The sequence below is a fragment of the Neopsephotus bourkii genome, unplaced genomic scaffold, assembly GCF_033783945.1.
Source record: "Neopsephotus bourkii isolate Nb327-2 ecotype Australia unplaced genomic scaffold, CSIRO-AGI_Nbou_v1 NB_244, whole genome shotgun sequence".
In the NCBI taxonomy this organism is placed as follows: Eukaryota; Metazoa; Chordata; class Aves; order Psittaciformes; family Psittacidae; genus Neopsephotus; species Neopsephotus bourkii.
This window is the reverse complement of record NW_026900754.1, coordinates 644,187-659,285: the sequence shown is the minus strand read 5'-3', so window position 1 is coordinate 659,285 and position 15,099 is coordinate 644,187. Positions and strand designations below refer to the sequence as shown.

Genomic DNA, 15,099 nt, shown 5'->3' with positions numbered 1-15,099 from the left:
CATTTGGGAATTTTTAATTAATTGATTTGGGATTAATATATGTGAAACCAGAATTTAAATGTTCATAGAATAATAAGAAAACCCCTTAGAGTTGTGCAAAAAATTAATCACAATATAGTGTTGATCACTGGGGTACAAATACATTGCTCATTTTTAATATGTGAATTCAGTTCATGCTGTATAAGTAGTGAATGCTATTTTTATATGTAGTGAGACAGTTAAATATGGTGAAGGATAAAGAAAAGAAGTAAGCATGAAATTACATTGAGTTGAAGTGTAGTCATACACATTTGGGTTTGGAACAGAATTCAATAGTTTGGTCGTATTTCTTAATCATGTTTTATCTTCAGGCTCTCAGGAAAAGTTAGTGTGCAGTTTTAACCACAATTTAAGATTATGTTTTTTTAGATCTTTTTCTTTAATTCAGTTTGTGTAGGGATGTTTGCATTAGAACATGTTTGGCAGTGCAGATTTTTTTGTTTTTCAAGATACAAGTGATATTTTCAATATGATTAAAGGAGGTTTACTTGTTATGACTGAAGCTAAAAAGATTAAACTCTCAGTACATTTGGAACTACCCCATACCCAAGTAGTTTTTACAAACAAAAAGTTTCCCATGCGTTTTTAATAAAATCAAGCCCAAAACGTGTATGTATGGTACGCAGATGGTACTGAAGTGTACTGTTGGTTTTCCTATAGAAGTTTTAATACAAAAAAACCCACAACCAAACCCCAGGACTTTTCATCCCTTAAATACATTGTTTCAAAGAATTAATGAATAAATAACACATCCCTAATAAAGGGAATGATGAGTGGTCAGAACATCAGGGAGGCAAGAAGTAAATGCTTTCACAAGCTATGTGACATAAGCTTGGATCTGACTCTTCAACTGTGAATACAACTCTGTCAATAGTTTTAAAGTTACATATCCACCCTGGTTTTGTGATGTCCCACAGATAAGATGGTTTATGAAAGTTTTATTCTGTCATTCAGAAATAGATTTATTTATTTATTTATCTAGATGTATTTGAAGATTATGCATCTACTACAACAGCAGCACAGAATCTCCTTTATACTGCTGCGAAGAAGAGAAAAGAGGTATGGAACTAGTGCTTTTTAATTATTTGAAGTTTCCTTAATGATATAATTTTCCCTTAAAGTTGAAGATGCTCCAGGAAACTAGTCTTGAAAAATCTACTTGCTAATAATACATAGTCAAATGTTTTCCTGGCTGAGTGCTATCAGTACTGAGTGAATAAAAATGTGTGTATTTATAGGTAAGTAAGTGGATTCCTTTTGCAGCCAGATATGAACTGAATTGGAATAGATGTACTGGTATTTTCCCAAGTTTACAAACACCCTCTGTCATGGATGTTCTGAGCTTCCCAAACTGTAGCAGGGGGAAAGTGAAATTGATCCTTATTAGTTTTCACTGATGTTATTTTAAATCCTGTTGACAACAATTAAATAAATGATGAAGAATTAAAGCAGTTTCATAGTTAGTATTTAAATGAGGACATAACTTTCCTGTAGATCTTTCTATACTTAGGTTAACCTGGGCAAAAGATTGCCAAGCCCTGGAAAGCATATGCCAGTTCACTGAAACTGTGGACTTTTCTCTGGATACCATTTTAGCATCCAGTAAATATGGAGCTCTTTTTCCAGGCAGATTTTTTAGAGGAGAGCATAGTCTTTTTGTCAGGTGGAATAGCCTATGATCTTTCTTCTTTATTGTCAAAACAGTCCTTGCCCACTGATCTTCTCATTTTCATAATTTGCACTGAGACTGTCAAAATGTGATAGTATCCGAAAGGCACATAATGGGTGTGGAAATGACGTTAAACAATTAGTTTTGCCAAGAAGTCTTTCAAAGTCAAATTACTGCCAAAATCAATAAACTAAAATAAGTTTATGAGGTTTTAGTACAAACTGTTCTTGAATATGTATATATTCATACATATATGTACACACGTATACGTATATATATGTATGTATCTGTGTGAGACAATAAAATGGTACTGTTTGAGCCTCTTTCTTTTTCATCACCTTCTTTGATTTATCACAAGACAATAACAAAAATACCTATGTACTGTTACTAATGTGAAATTTCAAGGAGGTTAATATAATTCTGACAAGTTGGGCTGAAAAGTTGGAAAAGGAACCTGCTAAATATTAACTGTGGAAGATGCTACACATAATACCTCACAGTTGCTTTGGCCAAGGTGAAATTTCTACTTGGATTTTTTAACTTAAACAATACTATTAAAATTGACAAAAGAAGATTGTATGTTTTTTGTCTTGCATAGGTACTACCAAAAATGATGGCATATTGCTACCAGATTCTGACAGAGCCAAACATTGATCCAAGGAAAAAAGATGGAGCTTTGCATGTTATAGGATCCCTAGCAGATATTTTACTGAAGGTATGTGGGTAAAGAAGTGAAAAAGGTTTGTAATTCTTATTATTAACTGCCTTTTCCAATAAATATGTCTTAGCTTGTAAAGTGTGGCTAGCCGTTATCCATGTTTATAAAGTTTGTAGAGAGATTGCGCTGTGTGGTAAGAATCTGAGGGTTTGTTTCTTTACAAATATTACCATTCCTGGTTTTTATATTCCCATTTTATAAGCATACTTCTCAAGTTTCTCCAAAGCACTGTTTGTTTACTCTCCTACTTTATAAGTAAAATGGTGTTAAAAATGCAAACATGCGTTCCATCGATAACATTTTCTATGATCCTTTAGCAAACTGCCCAACAGCCTGCACTATTGTGGACTTCTGGTTCTAGAAAAACATTTACTTAACATGTTGCAGGAATGTTTTGTCTAGCTCGCCAGCTTTCTTACCCTACAGTATGTTGCTTTAACTCTTACTTTGTCTGCCATTTGGGAGTCTTGAAAGTAACTGGACAGAGTACAGAGTTTCTAACCTTCCTCCAGTTTTTATACAGTATCGTCAGAATTTTGAGTATTTGTCTGGTATTTGAATATACATTTAATCTGCACTGTTGCTCCCCAATGTAATATTGATTACAGTTTCCCTTATGCTTTTGTAGAAGGTAGAGTCTAAAGTATGCCATGTCTCCGTGATAACTGTCAAAAAGTTACCACTTTTATCATATGAATGGCAGCCTTGTGCTGGAGGCTTCCTTATAGAATTATTTTATTATGTTTTATGTGAGTTGTCCGTCTGTGCAGGATGTGTCGTCATGTTACAAGCAACAGTTGCCATCTATTTGTTACCAACGTACCAATCTACAATCTGATCTGAAATCCAGAAACATCAGTAACTTTTGCAGATATTTTATAGATTACATTAGTTTGTGAAAGCCCTCCCTCATGCTGGAGTACAACAGTGGACATTATTCTAGGAGGACATTGTTTGTGTTGTGAGGAGCCTTTCATATTGATTAGGGGATTCTAAACACATTTATCTCTGTCCTGAAAGGAAAAAAAAGAAAAAAGAAAAAAAGAATTTATTCCATTATACTGCTCTTATTTGAAATTTTCAGTCTTGAAACATGAAGTTATACTTTATAAAAGAGTATATATTTTCTATATACTTTATAAAAACCCCAAACATTGCAGACGTTTTTCAGCTCTGAATTTCTTGTGTTTGGGATTTGACAGATTGAAAAATCCCATTATTTGTTTCTTCGTAAAAATATTGATTTATAGTGCTTTCTGGCTGGTGAGCCAACTGAGGTAAGATTGTGAAGAGCTCCGTAAAACACAAGGACCCTGCCTGAGCCACCTGGTTGCCTGTAGTGGCTCCGGTTTACTGTGTGAAAATCTCTGACGTGTGTGCACAAAGGAAATCTCTTTTCCCTTCTCTGTTTCTTTCTGTGTCCAGTTCTTCATCTGTCCTTCTGAAAGTTGGGAAATTAGTGTGTGAAAAAATGATTTATGCATTGGTGAAGTAACAGTGTGATCATCCAAGATATATTTCGCATGTTGAATGTCCCTTTTCACCCTTTTTTCCTATCTCAGCCACTGAATCATTCCTTTAGATGGTTACACAGTCCCCAGCATACATATTTTCTAGTATCCTGGGGCTAGAGTTGGCAAGAAAGTCCCAGGTCTCCATGCTGGTGTTCCTGGCTTCCTGTGAATATCTTGGGATTTGCCAAGGTTTGAATGATAACAGATTATTTTCATTGATTATCCTCCAGCTTTCTATCACAAAGGACGTATCTTAGTCCATTAATAAAAAAAGATGTGAGTTATCAGTGTAGTTTGTAAACTAATTAGTTTTGATGCTGATAATAGGTAATTTGAAACTTGGATCTCTTTCATACTAAGCTTAAATTTTTCTTCAGGTACATATGTACTCCTTTATAGAAAGAATGGAGGTACTAGGTTATTGATCCTTATTAATTTGTAAGAAAAATCAGCTGGAAGCAATTGCTTTAAAGAAAATGGAAACTCCAGTTTACAGTACTGTAATGAGTTACGTAGAGTTGAATACTGTATGTACGGTTCACTTACCTGGCTTTGAACTTTCTATCTTATGAGGTTTGTTCAGTTCAAGGTACAGGATCCCAATCTTTTTGTGAGAGAATACCTTTACTACATAGACAAATCATTGTATTTCCCACAGTTGGTAGTTGAAATGGAATATTGGCTAGAATGAGGTATGTAAAATGAATGGTCTCCAAAATTAATTTTTTGTTTACATCAATAGAAGAGTGTCTTCAAGGATCAAATGGAGCTGATGTTGCAGAATCATGTATTTCCACTGTTCATGTCCAACCTGGGGTACCTCAGAGCTAGAGTAAGTTCACAAGTTATATTACTATTTCAGTATTTGCCATGATTCTTCCCTTTGCAGTTTGACTTCATTCTGAATGTTAATGAAAGGTATAAAGAAAATGCATACTAAAATTTCAATTTTCAGACAGCCTTGTGCAATAATCTTTCAGCATTTTGATTAAAAAATGGTTTGTCAGTTAATTGAATTGATGGAAAGTTTCTCGTATTATTGTTTACTTCTTTGATTGTGGCCTTTTTTTGTGACTACTTTTCTTTAGTAGATCTCAAAAATTAGAGTGGTTGGATGACTATGAAGAATAGGTAGGACTTCCACAGAGTAGGTAATGTCAGTTTTTGAGTGTAGCTTGAAGAAAATCCCCAATTGGTCCTATCAGTCATAAACAAACATTTAATTTTCCTAAATTCCTGTTCTGTTTTGTTTGTTGGGGTTTTTTTTTCCCCAGAAGGGCAGAATTATGATTGACAGGTATGTCCATAGTGTATTTATAAGATTTGAGAAAGGAAGATAAAGGACTGGAAGTGTTCAAGGCCAGGTCGGACTTGCAGGGACTTTGAGCAGCCTGGTTTAGTGAAAGGAGTCCTTGCCCACAGCAGAGGGGTTGGAACTGGATGAACTTTAAGGTCCCTTGTAACCCAAACCATTCTATGATTCTCTGAACTGCTTGAGCGCAAAAGCTGTTACATTTACTGTAAGAATACACTATAATTAAAAAAAAAAAAAAGAAGCAATATGTGCAAGTAGAGATAATTAACATTGGTTTTGTATGAGTTAAAAAATGCTAAAAATTACAGTAGTCCCTAAACTTGCTTTTTTTGTCCCCATCATGCAGTCCTGTTGGGTACTTCATTCATTCAGTGCTTTGGAATTTCACAATGAGCTAAACTTGCGGAATGCAGTAGAGTTGGCAAAGAAGAGCCTGATTGAAGATAAGGAAATGCCTGTCAAAGTAGAAGCAGCCATAGCTCTTCAGACATTAATAAGCAACCAAGAGCAAGGTATGCTACAGTGATTCATTAGCTGCATACACTGATGAGGAGGTTGGTGTAGATTTATTTAAACGTTTCTGCCACTTGAAAGATGTAGTTTTCAGAACATTTTATCATGTTTAGACAGCTTCATTTGCCCATTAGTTACTATATACATCCCAGAATTCTGACTTCAAGTTTTTATCACAGGTCTCTACACAAAAAAGTTGGAATCAACAAATTTCTTTGAATAAATAGCACCTGTCTTTGTTTTTCTTCAGTGAAAAGAAAGCACTTGTATCTTTAAGAATGAATGGTGGCATGCGTTTTCCCAAAACAGTGGATTTTAGTTGTAGGTGGTGTTTTAGTACTCAATGTGGTAAATGTACAGTTTATTTACTTTGTTGGTTTGCTAATTATGGGGTGCAGATGTGCCTTGAGTAATTTTTTTGGCTTTGGGGTTTTTTTTAGTGAATTAACTTACGTTGTTCAAGAGTAGTCAGTTCCATAATAGTTTTGAGATACTGGGTGTTTGTGTTTATGGGCAGTTGATTTCACCTAGGGGTTTTTTTTGATTTTTTTAGCCAAGGAATATGTGAAGCCTTATGTAAGGCCAGTTATGCAAGAGCTCTTGCACATTGTTAGAGAGACGGAAAACGACGATCTTACTAATGTAATCCAGAAGATGATCTGTGAATACAGTCAAGAAGTAGCTACTATCGCAGTTGACATGACTCAGCACCTGGTAAGAAGCAAGGGTAAAGTAACAGTCCAGTCAGAAGAACACACCTAGTTTAGTAAACATGTAATGAAGGTTGTATGAATTGCACACTGTTTAAAATAATCTTTATAAAGATCCACCTTTAGTATTCACTATATTCATTTCAGTATGAAGCATCTTTACAACCTGTAGGTTTTTAAAGTTACCAATTTTGCCACTGGTTTTAATGAGCTAATCTTTTATCTGTTTAATATTTCAAATGATGCATCGTAGCCAGACTTCTCAAAAAGGAGTTTTTAATTTTCTGTGTTCCCCTTTCAGAAGTAAGGAATGTATTTTTCAGTGCTGACAGCTCTTACAGATAACATGTTGCTGCTCTTGCATTAGCTGTCTTGGTTTTGCATGACAAATTAGAAATGTCAGCTTGCTCTTGAATGTCAAGTTGGTTAGTTTGTTTTTTTTTCATAGGCTGAAATATTTGGTAAAGTACTTCAGAGTGAGGAATATGAAGAAGTAGAGGACAAAACAGTTATGGCCATGGGCGTCTTGCACACAATTGACACAATCCTGACAGTTGTGGAAGATCACAAGGAGGTGAGATTTTTTTATGCATCTTTTCTCCTGCTGTTCCCTTACGCCTTTCATTCATTTTAACAAGTGCTTCTATGTATGTTGCATCTCTTGAGTTGATATGAGTGTGCATTTTTTATGGCTGCTTGGTGAATTAGTACCAAGTGATCTCTGACAAATTTGAATTTAAAGCACAGTTTACTTTTATGATTTTTTAATTGTTGAAATCTCAGCTTTGATGGGAATTCTATCCTGAGGGTAAAATCCTTACCTCTTATTTTAGTAATACTTAATTGGGTATTTGTATTACAGACTGTTGAAATAGATTTTTTGGGAGAAATATTTTGCACAAGGCTAGTTTTTTACAGTGGTAACTCATATTTTGTTGTTTCTTGGATAGAATTCCTAGGAATTGGTCTCCCAATTTTAGTGCAATGTAAGTCTGTGTTTCACATATTCAGGGAAGAAAGATTCTTTCTGCTCATACCACCTGAGCTGACTGAGATAGGAAGGAGTTCAGTGACTGATCAAGGAGGCAAAGTCAGTAACTTTAAACTCAGCATAAAAGTGCTTTGTCCTGGGTTGTTTTGCTTCGTTGTTTTACGATGAGAATGCTTCACTGCAAGGGTGAAATCTTTTTATGATGCTTATAATTTTGAAAATAGATTCATTAAAATACTAATTATTTGCTTATAAGACCATTATGTTCCATTGGATTTCAAAATATCTTTTCATTTCTTTACAAGAACCTCTTGCATCTTTTTAAAATTAAAATGAAGTCTGGTAGCTGAGCCAAGAATTAGGAATGATTGAAGTGGATCTTCAGGCTTCAGCCTAGGAAGAGCTTTAGGGTTGGGGTAGTTTTGGTAGAAACTTAGAAGCTTATTTCTCTTGTGTGAAGCACAGACTAAAATACTGTGCAGAGTGCTCTTCATCTTAGGATCTTAAATAATTTTAAAAGTGATATAAATGATATAGAAATGACATATGAGGCTGAAAACTCTCTTGTATGCATGGAGAGAGTTTAGAGGATGAAAACCCAAGTCACTCAAAGGTGACTTGAAGGTAAGAGGATGAATCTGTGGTCACATACTTAATCCCTTAATTTTTCCCTGCAAGATTATGTCTGTAATTACCTGTGGTAATAGCATGAAATGTCTGTATTTGGTGGCTTTAATTAGATTTATAAGGTAGCCATATATTTCTAATTTAGTTTAATTAATAAATGTAGTCTGTCTGTCTAACGTGGCAAGGCTGAATCCTGACTTTGACACAGTTGTATGCTCTGAATTTCTGCATGTGCCTCCTCATACTGAGCCTCCTCTGGGAAGCTCTCCATAGACATTAGGCAAAAGCATCTCTTCCTTTCTTCCTGTTCTATTTCAAAGTGTTTGGACAGAGGATTTATCTCAAATGCTTTGAGTACAGTGTTAACTTCATATCCAGACAGGACAACAGATACAGTTTTTGGTTGGATCTGTAGAACAACCATAAAATAAGATTTTTATTTTTTAATAAAAAGAAAAATACTGTGACAAGCTTTAAAGCGATACTGTTTATTGAAAATGAATACTTACATCAGTGAGACCTTATTTCATAATATTCCAATTATTAGGGCAGCATTTAAGTGATAAAAGCCTTTTGCTTTGAAGAACTTGTCAAACTGAATTAGTCAAATACATTGATTAAATGCCTGTATTTCTAAGTTTTTAAATAAACTTCTTTATGTTCTTATTTCAGATAACTCAACAGCTTGAGAGCATTTGTTTACAGATTATTGGCCTTGTTTTGCAGAAACACGTTATAGGTATGTTTTAGAGATAATTTTTAGGAAAACATTACTTATTTTTACATTAAAAAAATCTTAAATTTATTATTACAAACAGTACTGTCTTCCTGAACCATGATTTTGTATGTGTGCTTCTTTAAAGAAAAAAAGTTGTTAATTTTCAGTTATGATTTGTTTCTCCTGATACATTAGTCAGGCTGGTTATTGTGATTTGAAGGTCAGACTCAAAAGTAGAAGATGCAGTTCTGATTATAGTTCTGGCTAGCTGTGTTAAAGGACAGTACCTGCAATTACATTTGTATTTTATGGACGTGGGCTGCAATTAAATTACTGCTTTATCAGTACCCTTGACTAAAGAGTTACACAGTCTGGGGACAAGGCCTTTAAGAAAAAACAAAAGTTGAGGGAAGAAAATGTTTTTCAGTAAATTGTTTGGAAGCAGTGTCTTCGTGCTGGTATTTTTCTGGTGTGTATTTGTAATGGAAAACTATGCATATCATTGTAACTATAGCCAACATAAAGCTCATCTAAAAGAATCTTTTCCAGCTTTTATTATTTTTCTACATTTTGATTTAGTTACTAATTGCTTTAGTCTAGTTGTTGTATGTCTCAGGGTGTGGTTTCAGATTTCAAGGTATTAGCAAACTAATTTTGTTTTTTCAAAGCACCCTACTTCAAATTGTTTCTCCTTTCCAGAGTTCTATGAAGAAATTCTCTCCTTGGCCTACAGCTTGACGTGCCAGATGATTTCACCTCAAATGTGGCAGCTTTTGGGTGTCCTATATGAAGTTTTCCAGCAGGATTGCTTTGAGTACTTTGCAGGTTTGATTACTTCTGTTGATGTTTCTACTGCTTGGGAATTACTTTCTAAAACCCACCTTAGTAAGGGTCTTTTCCGTTTAGTGTTTTGGTTTAAAATGATTGTGTATTTGAGTCATGCCCTGACCGTCTGTTTAGTGTGGGAGTATAACAGGAGCATATTTAAGTAGGAGAAACGTGTTCAAATCTGTCAGTGCGATCAGTTATTGTAGGAGGTCCTGAACTCAAAGCAAGCTGAAATATACAAAGTTAATGTGAAACTACAAATTAATTAATTAAAATTCTGTTTCCTTTTCTGACAAGGCACCCTGCATGCTGCACTTTATGAAAAATGCTTCAAAACAGACTTTTGCAGAGTTTGAATTTCCACATTTCCACCCATATCCAAGAATCTGAGCTAATGAATTCCATTACAGGATTGCAGCCTCACTGGTTTTCAATTGGATGGATTAGTTTTTAATGTTTTTCTCTGTTGCTCTCCCTGTTTTGCAGATATGATGCCTCTCTTGCATAATTATGTGACCATTGACACTAATACTTTACTGTCTAACCCAAAGCATTTAGAAATCATTTATGCTATGTGTAAAAAGGTAAGGCTTCTCATTCTTACTGTTGAGCTTGTCATTGGTGCTTAACGATCAGATTAGTGGGGTGACCTGAACTGTCAGGTGGTTGGCAGTCATTTCAGAATGAACTGAAATTTGGTCTCGGCTCAGTTCCGAGTACACATAGCACTTTCACACTTGTTAAGTGACATGCTTTTAAATAAATTACATGTACAAATCTGTGTGGGAGAAAGTTGCTGTTCGTCTTGACTCTCTTTTATGAACAGCTATTTTGGTAAGTAGAGGAATTAATGAAGCCTGATTTCCCTGGGTTGTGTATCTGCAATTGGATTTCTCTAGTTGTGAGCTAAGGTGTGAACTTATTTGAAGTTCCTCTTACATTTATGTTTCTCTTCTATGCTGATTCTCTCATCTGAAAGTATGAGATCACACAGCAGCCTTTCTCTGATTTTAGGCATTATAGAGTGTTAGGCATCTAGCTACCATCTTACTTTTAAGAAACTTACGGAAATTCAGTGTGCTTCAGAATTCTTTGTCAGGCTTGATTGACACTGACCATAGGGTTGAAATGCACTGAAAAGAAGCAGTCAGTTTCACATGTATTTGCATACACCTACAGTGATTGCATAGATCTTGTTTTTAATCAGAAACTAGATGAGAGACACGGCTTCACTTTGCCAGCCTGCTGATCTGCCAGTGTCTATTAGAACTGAATTGAAAAAATGGAAGCAGAATGTGGAAAACATCAATGCTTCTTACCAGTAGCACTTCCTTTAAAAGACAGAGAGCTATGACATATAAAAAATGCTAACATTCATAAAGAACTATAGCAGTTTCTTTGATTTTTTTAAATTTGTCTTTAGCCACTTATCCTTTGATTTTTTGTGTGTCTTAATTCCTTCACAAAATATAACATTAATAGATATGTATATGCTATGTAGAGGGGTTTTGAAGTATGCAGGTACAGGAGCACACTTGATTTCAAAGTTATCAGTGATTCATATTGTTGAACTAAATTCTTATCCTGGTTGTTAGGTATTAACAGGAGATGCAGGAGAAGATGCGGAGTGCCATGCAGCCAAACTCCTAGAAGTAATCGTTCTTCAATGCAAAGGACGGGGTATTGACCAGGTGATAAATTTTGAACGGTTTTTCTCTTTTACTAGTTTCCAATGATGTGTGTGTAATTCCTGAAAAGGCAGTTGGAATTGGAGAATTTGAGGTAAATGTGAAGTATAGAAATGGGGAGGAATGCAGAAAAAATTAAATGAACTCAGGAGAGTTTGTAAGGTTGGTTGTTTTATTTGTTTGTTTGGGATTTTTTTTACATTGCAAATTAGTGGGCATGACCTGAAAATCATAGAATCATAGAAGAGTTAGGGTTGGAAAGGACTTTGAGATCATCTTGTTCCCACCACGTTGCCATGGGCAGGGACACCTCGCACTAAGCCATGTCACCCCAGACTCCATCCATCCTGGCCTTGAACACTGCCAGGGGTGGAGCATATGAATACAGAAAACAAATACAGACTGAATAATAAGGGTAGAGTATGATGTGCAGGATGGTCTTTTTTTGCTTTTTCCTAATAGGATTTCCTTTTTGATTCAAAACACACATTGTTAAATAATTGTGGCTGAGAAGTTAACTATACATATCCAACTACTGAAATTGTTTCTCCAAGCAATTTGAACTTGTTCCCTTTTAGTATTTTGAATTTCTCAGTGCATTTGGAAATGAATTTTTAGTGTGGCTGGATTGTGATTGCTGGGAAAAACATAATCACAAAACATAATAAGTTGTTCAGAGTTTCTTACAACACACTTTTAATATACAGTCTTTTTCCTATTAAGGGCTAAATTCTGGTCTCGTGTTTTACATAATGCTCCAGCCTCAGTTTCTTTAATGTACCATATTTGATGTTGCCATAGTAGAATCCGTGAACTTCAGTAATAAATTTTCAGTTAATTTCACTGAAACCAATATAACTTCACTAATTTATATCTGAAGTCACTGAAGATAAAAATGTTCCATGAAAGATCTTATTTTTAAAGGAAATCTGGAAGGGTTTAAAGTGAACTGTAAGCATTTGCATTGAAATAAGTATGTGGTGGAAGGATTAATTGAGCTCCACAACTCTGTGAATTAAAATGGTTGCACACTGAACTGAAATACATCAACTAAAACATTCATAATGCTTCCCAAGTTATTATAAAGCATAAACTTGCACATTGAAATGTATTCATTTCATTGTGTAGAAATTTGTGCATCTTGCTTTTATCTGAATAAATTCACTCATTTCAAACTTTTATAAGAAATTTAACATCACTTTTCATAGGAAAAACTTATTTTCTTGCAGGTTTAGGTAATATTTTTATGCCTGTTAGTTTTGAAATTGTTGGATATCTTTACTGAAAGATGAGAATATCTTTGAGTTCTTTTCTAAACCTTTTATGCACACTAGAACAAATTACACCAAATGGCCCCAAATATTATTTTCTGTGCTGAGAATAGCACTGGCAATTTTTAGCTCAGAGAATAGCTGTTTTGGGGAAGATGTATAAGGATGTAATCAGAGGCTTAAAATGCTTTTATACTAGGAAGTGAATAGAATGTGTTTCTAGGTTACACCTGCACTTCAGCTAACTCTGGAGATCAATTCAGATAAAAGTATCTTAAACTTTTTTATAATCTGGCAACATGTGCAATGCCTGTTTTATTTTTCTTTTCTCTGTATTTCTGTTTCTATGCCCAGTGTATTCCACTCTTTGTGGAGGCTGTTCTGGATCGATTAACTAGAGGAGTTAAAACAAGTGAGCTTCGTACCATGTGTCTTCAAGTTGCCATAGCTGCACTCTACTACAATCCTGACCTACTTCTGCATACCTTAGAGAACATCAGATTTCCACACAATCCTGAGCCCATCACTGCACAGTTCATAAACCAGTGGATGAATGACACAGACTGTTTTCTTGGGCAAGTACTGTGTTGTCTTCTTTTAAAAGTCCATGGGTTTGAATTTTTTTGTTTGCTTCAGTATATGTCCCTAGTTGTGTTGATGAAAGAGTTTCCATTTACTGGCTAGTCTATGTAACAGTAATCCACATCAGGTCTGACTGCTGTGATGCCAGTGAAGGTGACCTATGTCCATGTAACTTTTCCAGGTCTGCTGAGCCACATGCTGAATTTTCCGTGATGTGAGCATACAAGGGTACAATACCTAGAGTATTTCAGAATTCTTTTAAATTCCTTAGTCACAAACTACCTGCTGCTCCAAGGGACGGACCAACATGCATTGAGAGTAATATTTGGAGCTGACCAGCAGGATTTAAGTGAGATGCTAACTTTTTTCCCTGAAACACTGTATATATATTTTCTGTTCTATATTTTATAAAGTATTTTCAACTGCTCCTCTTAATGTTAAAAAACATCATTCTGTCCAATGAATCCCACATCCTTATTTTAATCCCTGTGAGTTGTTCATTATCAACTTGTGTATTTATCATTATGCTGTCGATGTACTAACTCTTTAGCATGCTCCTGAACTTAGACTTCACTCCAGCCTTCCTCAAGCATTTGTGGACACTGCATGAGTGTGCACTTGGGCAGGAGCTGATGAAGTAAATGAAGGTGGACAAAGCCTGTCATCACATAGCTAAAGCATGCATTTCATGCTTTGTAGATGTGAAGTCCAGTACTTGACAGTTAGTGCTTGCCTCTCAGCTAAGATGTGGTGTCTAACAGTGAGATTCAAATCCACTTAAGGGCAAAACAGGCAGTCAGGTGTAGTTAACAGCTACCTCTCATCTTCCTGCTATGAGTTATGTTTTCTCAATGGAGGCTGACATCTGACTGCAGATGTATGGATAGGCTTAGAATGAGTCTTCTCTGTGCATGGCCTATGCCAGCAGACGAAGTGAAGTGTCAGCATGTTAGCAATCATGCTGTAAATGAGAATGGTCCGAGACAGGCAGCTCCTCACCCATAGATGCATACCTTATTTTAGATTGTCAGTCTTTTCCTACCTGTTTTTTATTGGTACAATTTTGTCTTTCCAATTCTAAACAAGTCTCTAGGGAGCTTCTTATGAGAGGGTTTCTCCACTCCTCAGTCATCCAAGTAGCTTTTCTCCATACCAATTCTTATGCGAGTTAATCTTCCCTGAACAGAATTATATGCCATCTTGATATAGCTGCGCTATTGCCTCAGTGTCTGTCTTGAATTTAGAACTGTGTGGTGCATTAGAGCACTGCATCACCTTTTTCATAACTGTAATAAAATAGTGATTCCAAATCAATCAGTGACTAACTGGTATATCCAGGCTTGCTTTCAGCATGTCCTTTGCAATATTTTTGAAATACAGGCCACGTACACAGTAAAAATTGTTTTCGTCCCTCTTCTGTCCTAAGTACAATTTAGTGGGATGAGGATGAAAGCTCAGTAATTTGTAGAATTGCAGCATATTTCAGGTCTGCATGTTAATTCTTTTTTACTAGAATGAAAACCACTTGGAGATACAAGAGAAATGTGTGGTATACGGGTTTTGTGCAGCTTCCCCATTTGTGTCTGTGTTTGAAGGTATTACCGTAGCAGTCTCTCCTTGAAGGAAAAAAAAAGGTATTAAATGGATAAAAACTGGGGAAAAAGAAATCTCTTACTTTAACAAAACAGATGGTTCATATTATCACAAGCATTGTGACTTCTTCTACCTGCTGTGTGTACAAAATGTGTACAGTACATCCTGTATCTTAACATAAATACACATCACTTAGAGGGGTTACTTGAATTGGTGACAAAGAAGGCATAAAGGAGCCAGTGTCACTCATTTCTTTTTGGAGTGCCAGTGGCTGAAAAATGGCACCTTTAAGTCTCTCCCACATCACATGGTAATATTATTGT

The 15,099-nt window shown here is 35.5% G+C and overlaps 1 protein-coding gene across 2 annotated transcripts in view; it reads left to right on the top strand.

Annotated features, from left to right (window-relative positions):
- The window catches only part of IPO8 (importin 8), a 49,855-nt gene that overhangs the window by 21,578 nt on the left and 13,178 nt on the right, over positions 1-15,099 (top strand). For both annotated transcript variants that reach the window (XM_061345805.1, XM_061345806.1), the window contains exons 11-21: positions 1,022-1,098; positions 2,307-2,423; positions 4,683-4,772; positions 5,602-5,767; positions 6,322-6,482; positions 6,927-7,052; positions 8,769-8,835; positions 9,514-9,639; positions 10,129-10,226; positions 11,238-11,333; positions 12,956-13,176. In XM_061345805.1, the coding sequence (XP_061201789.1) occupies positions 1,022-1,098; positions 2,307-2,423; positions 4,683-4,772; positions 5,602-5,767; positions 6,322-6,482; positions 6,927-7,052; positions 8,769-8,835; positions 9,514-9,639; positions 10,129-10,226; positions 11,238-11,333; positions 12,956-13,176 (1,345 nt within the window). The remainder of the gene's footprint in view (positions 1-1,021; positions 1,099-2,306; positions 2,424-4,682; positions 4,773-5,601; positions 5,768-6,321; positions 6,483-6,926; positions 7,053-8,768; positions 8,836-9,513; positions 9,640-10,128; positions 10,227-11,237; positions 11,334-12,955; positions 13,177-15,099) is intronic.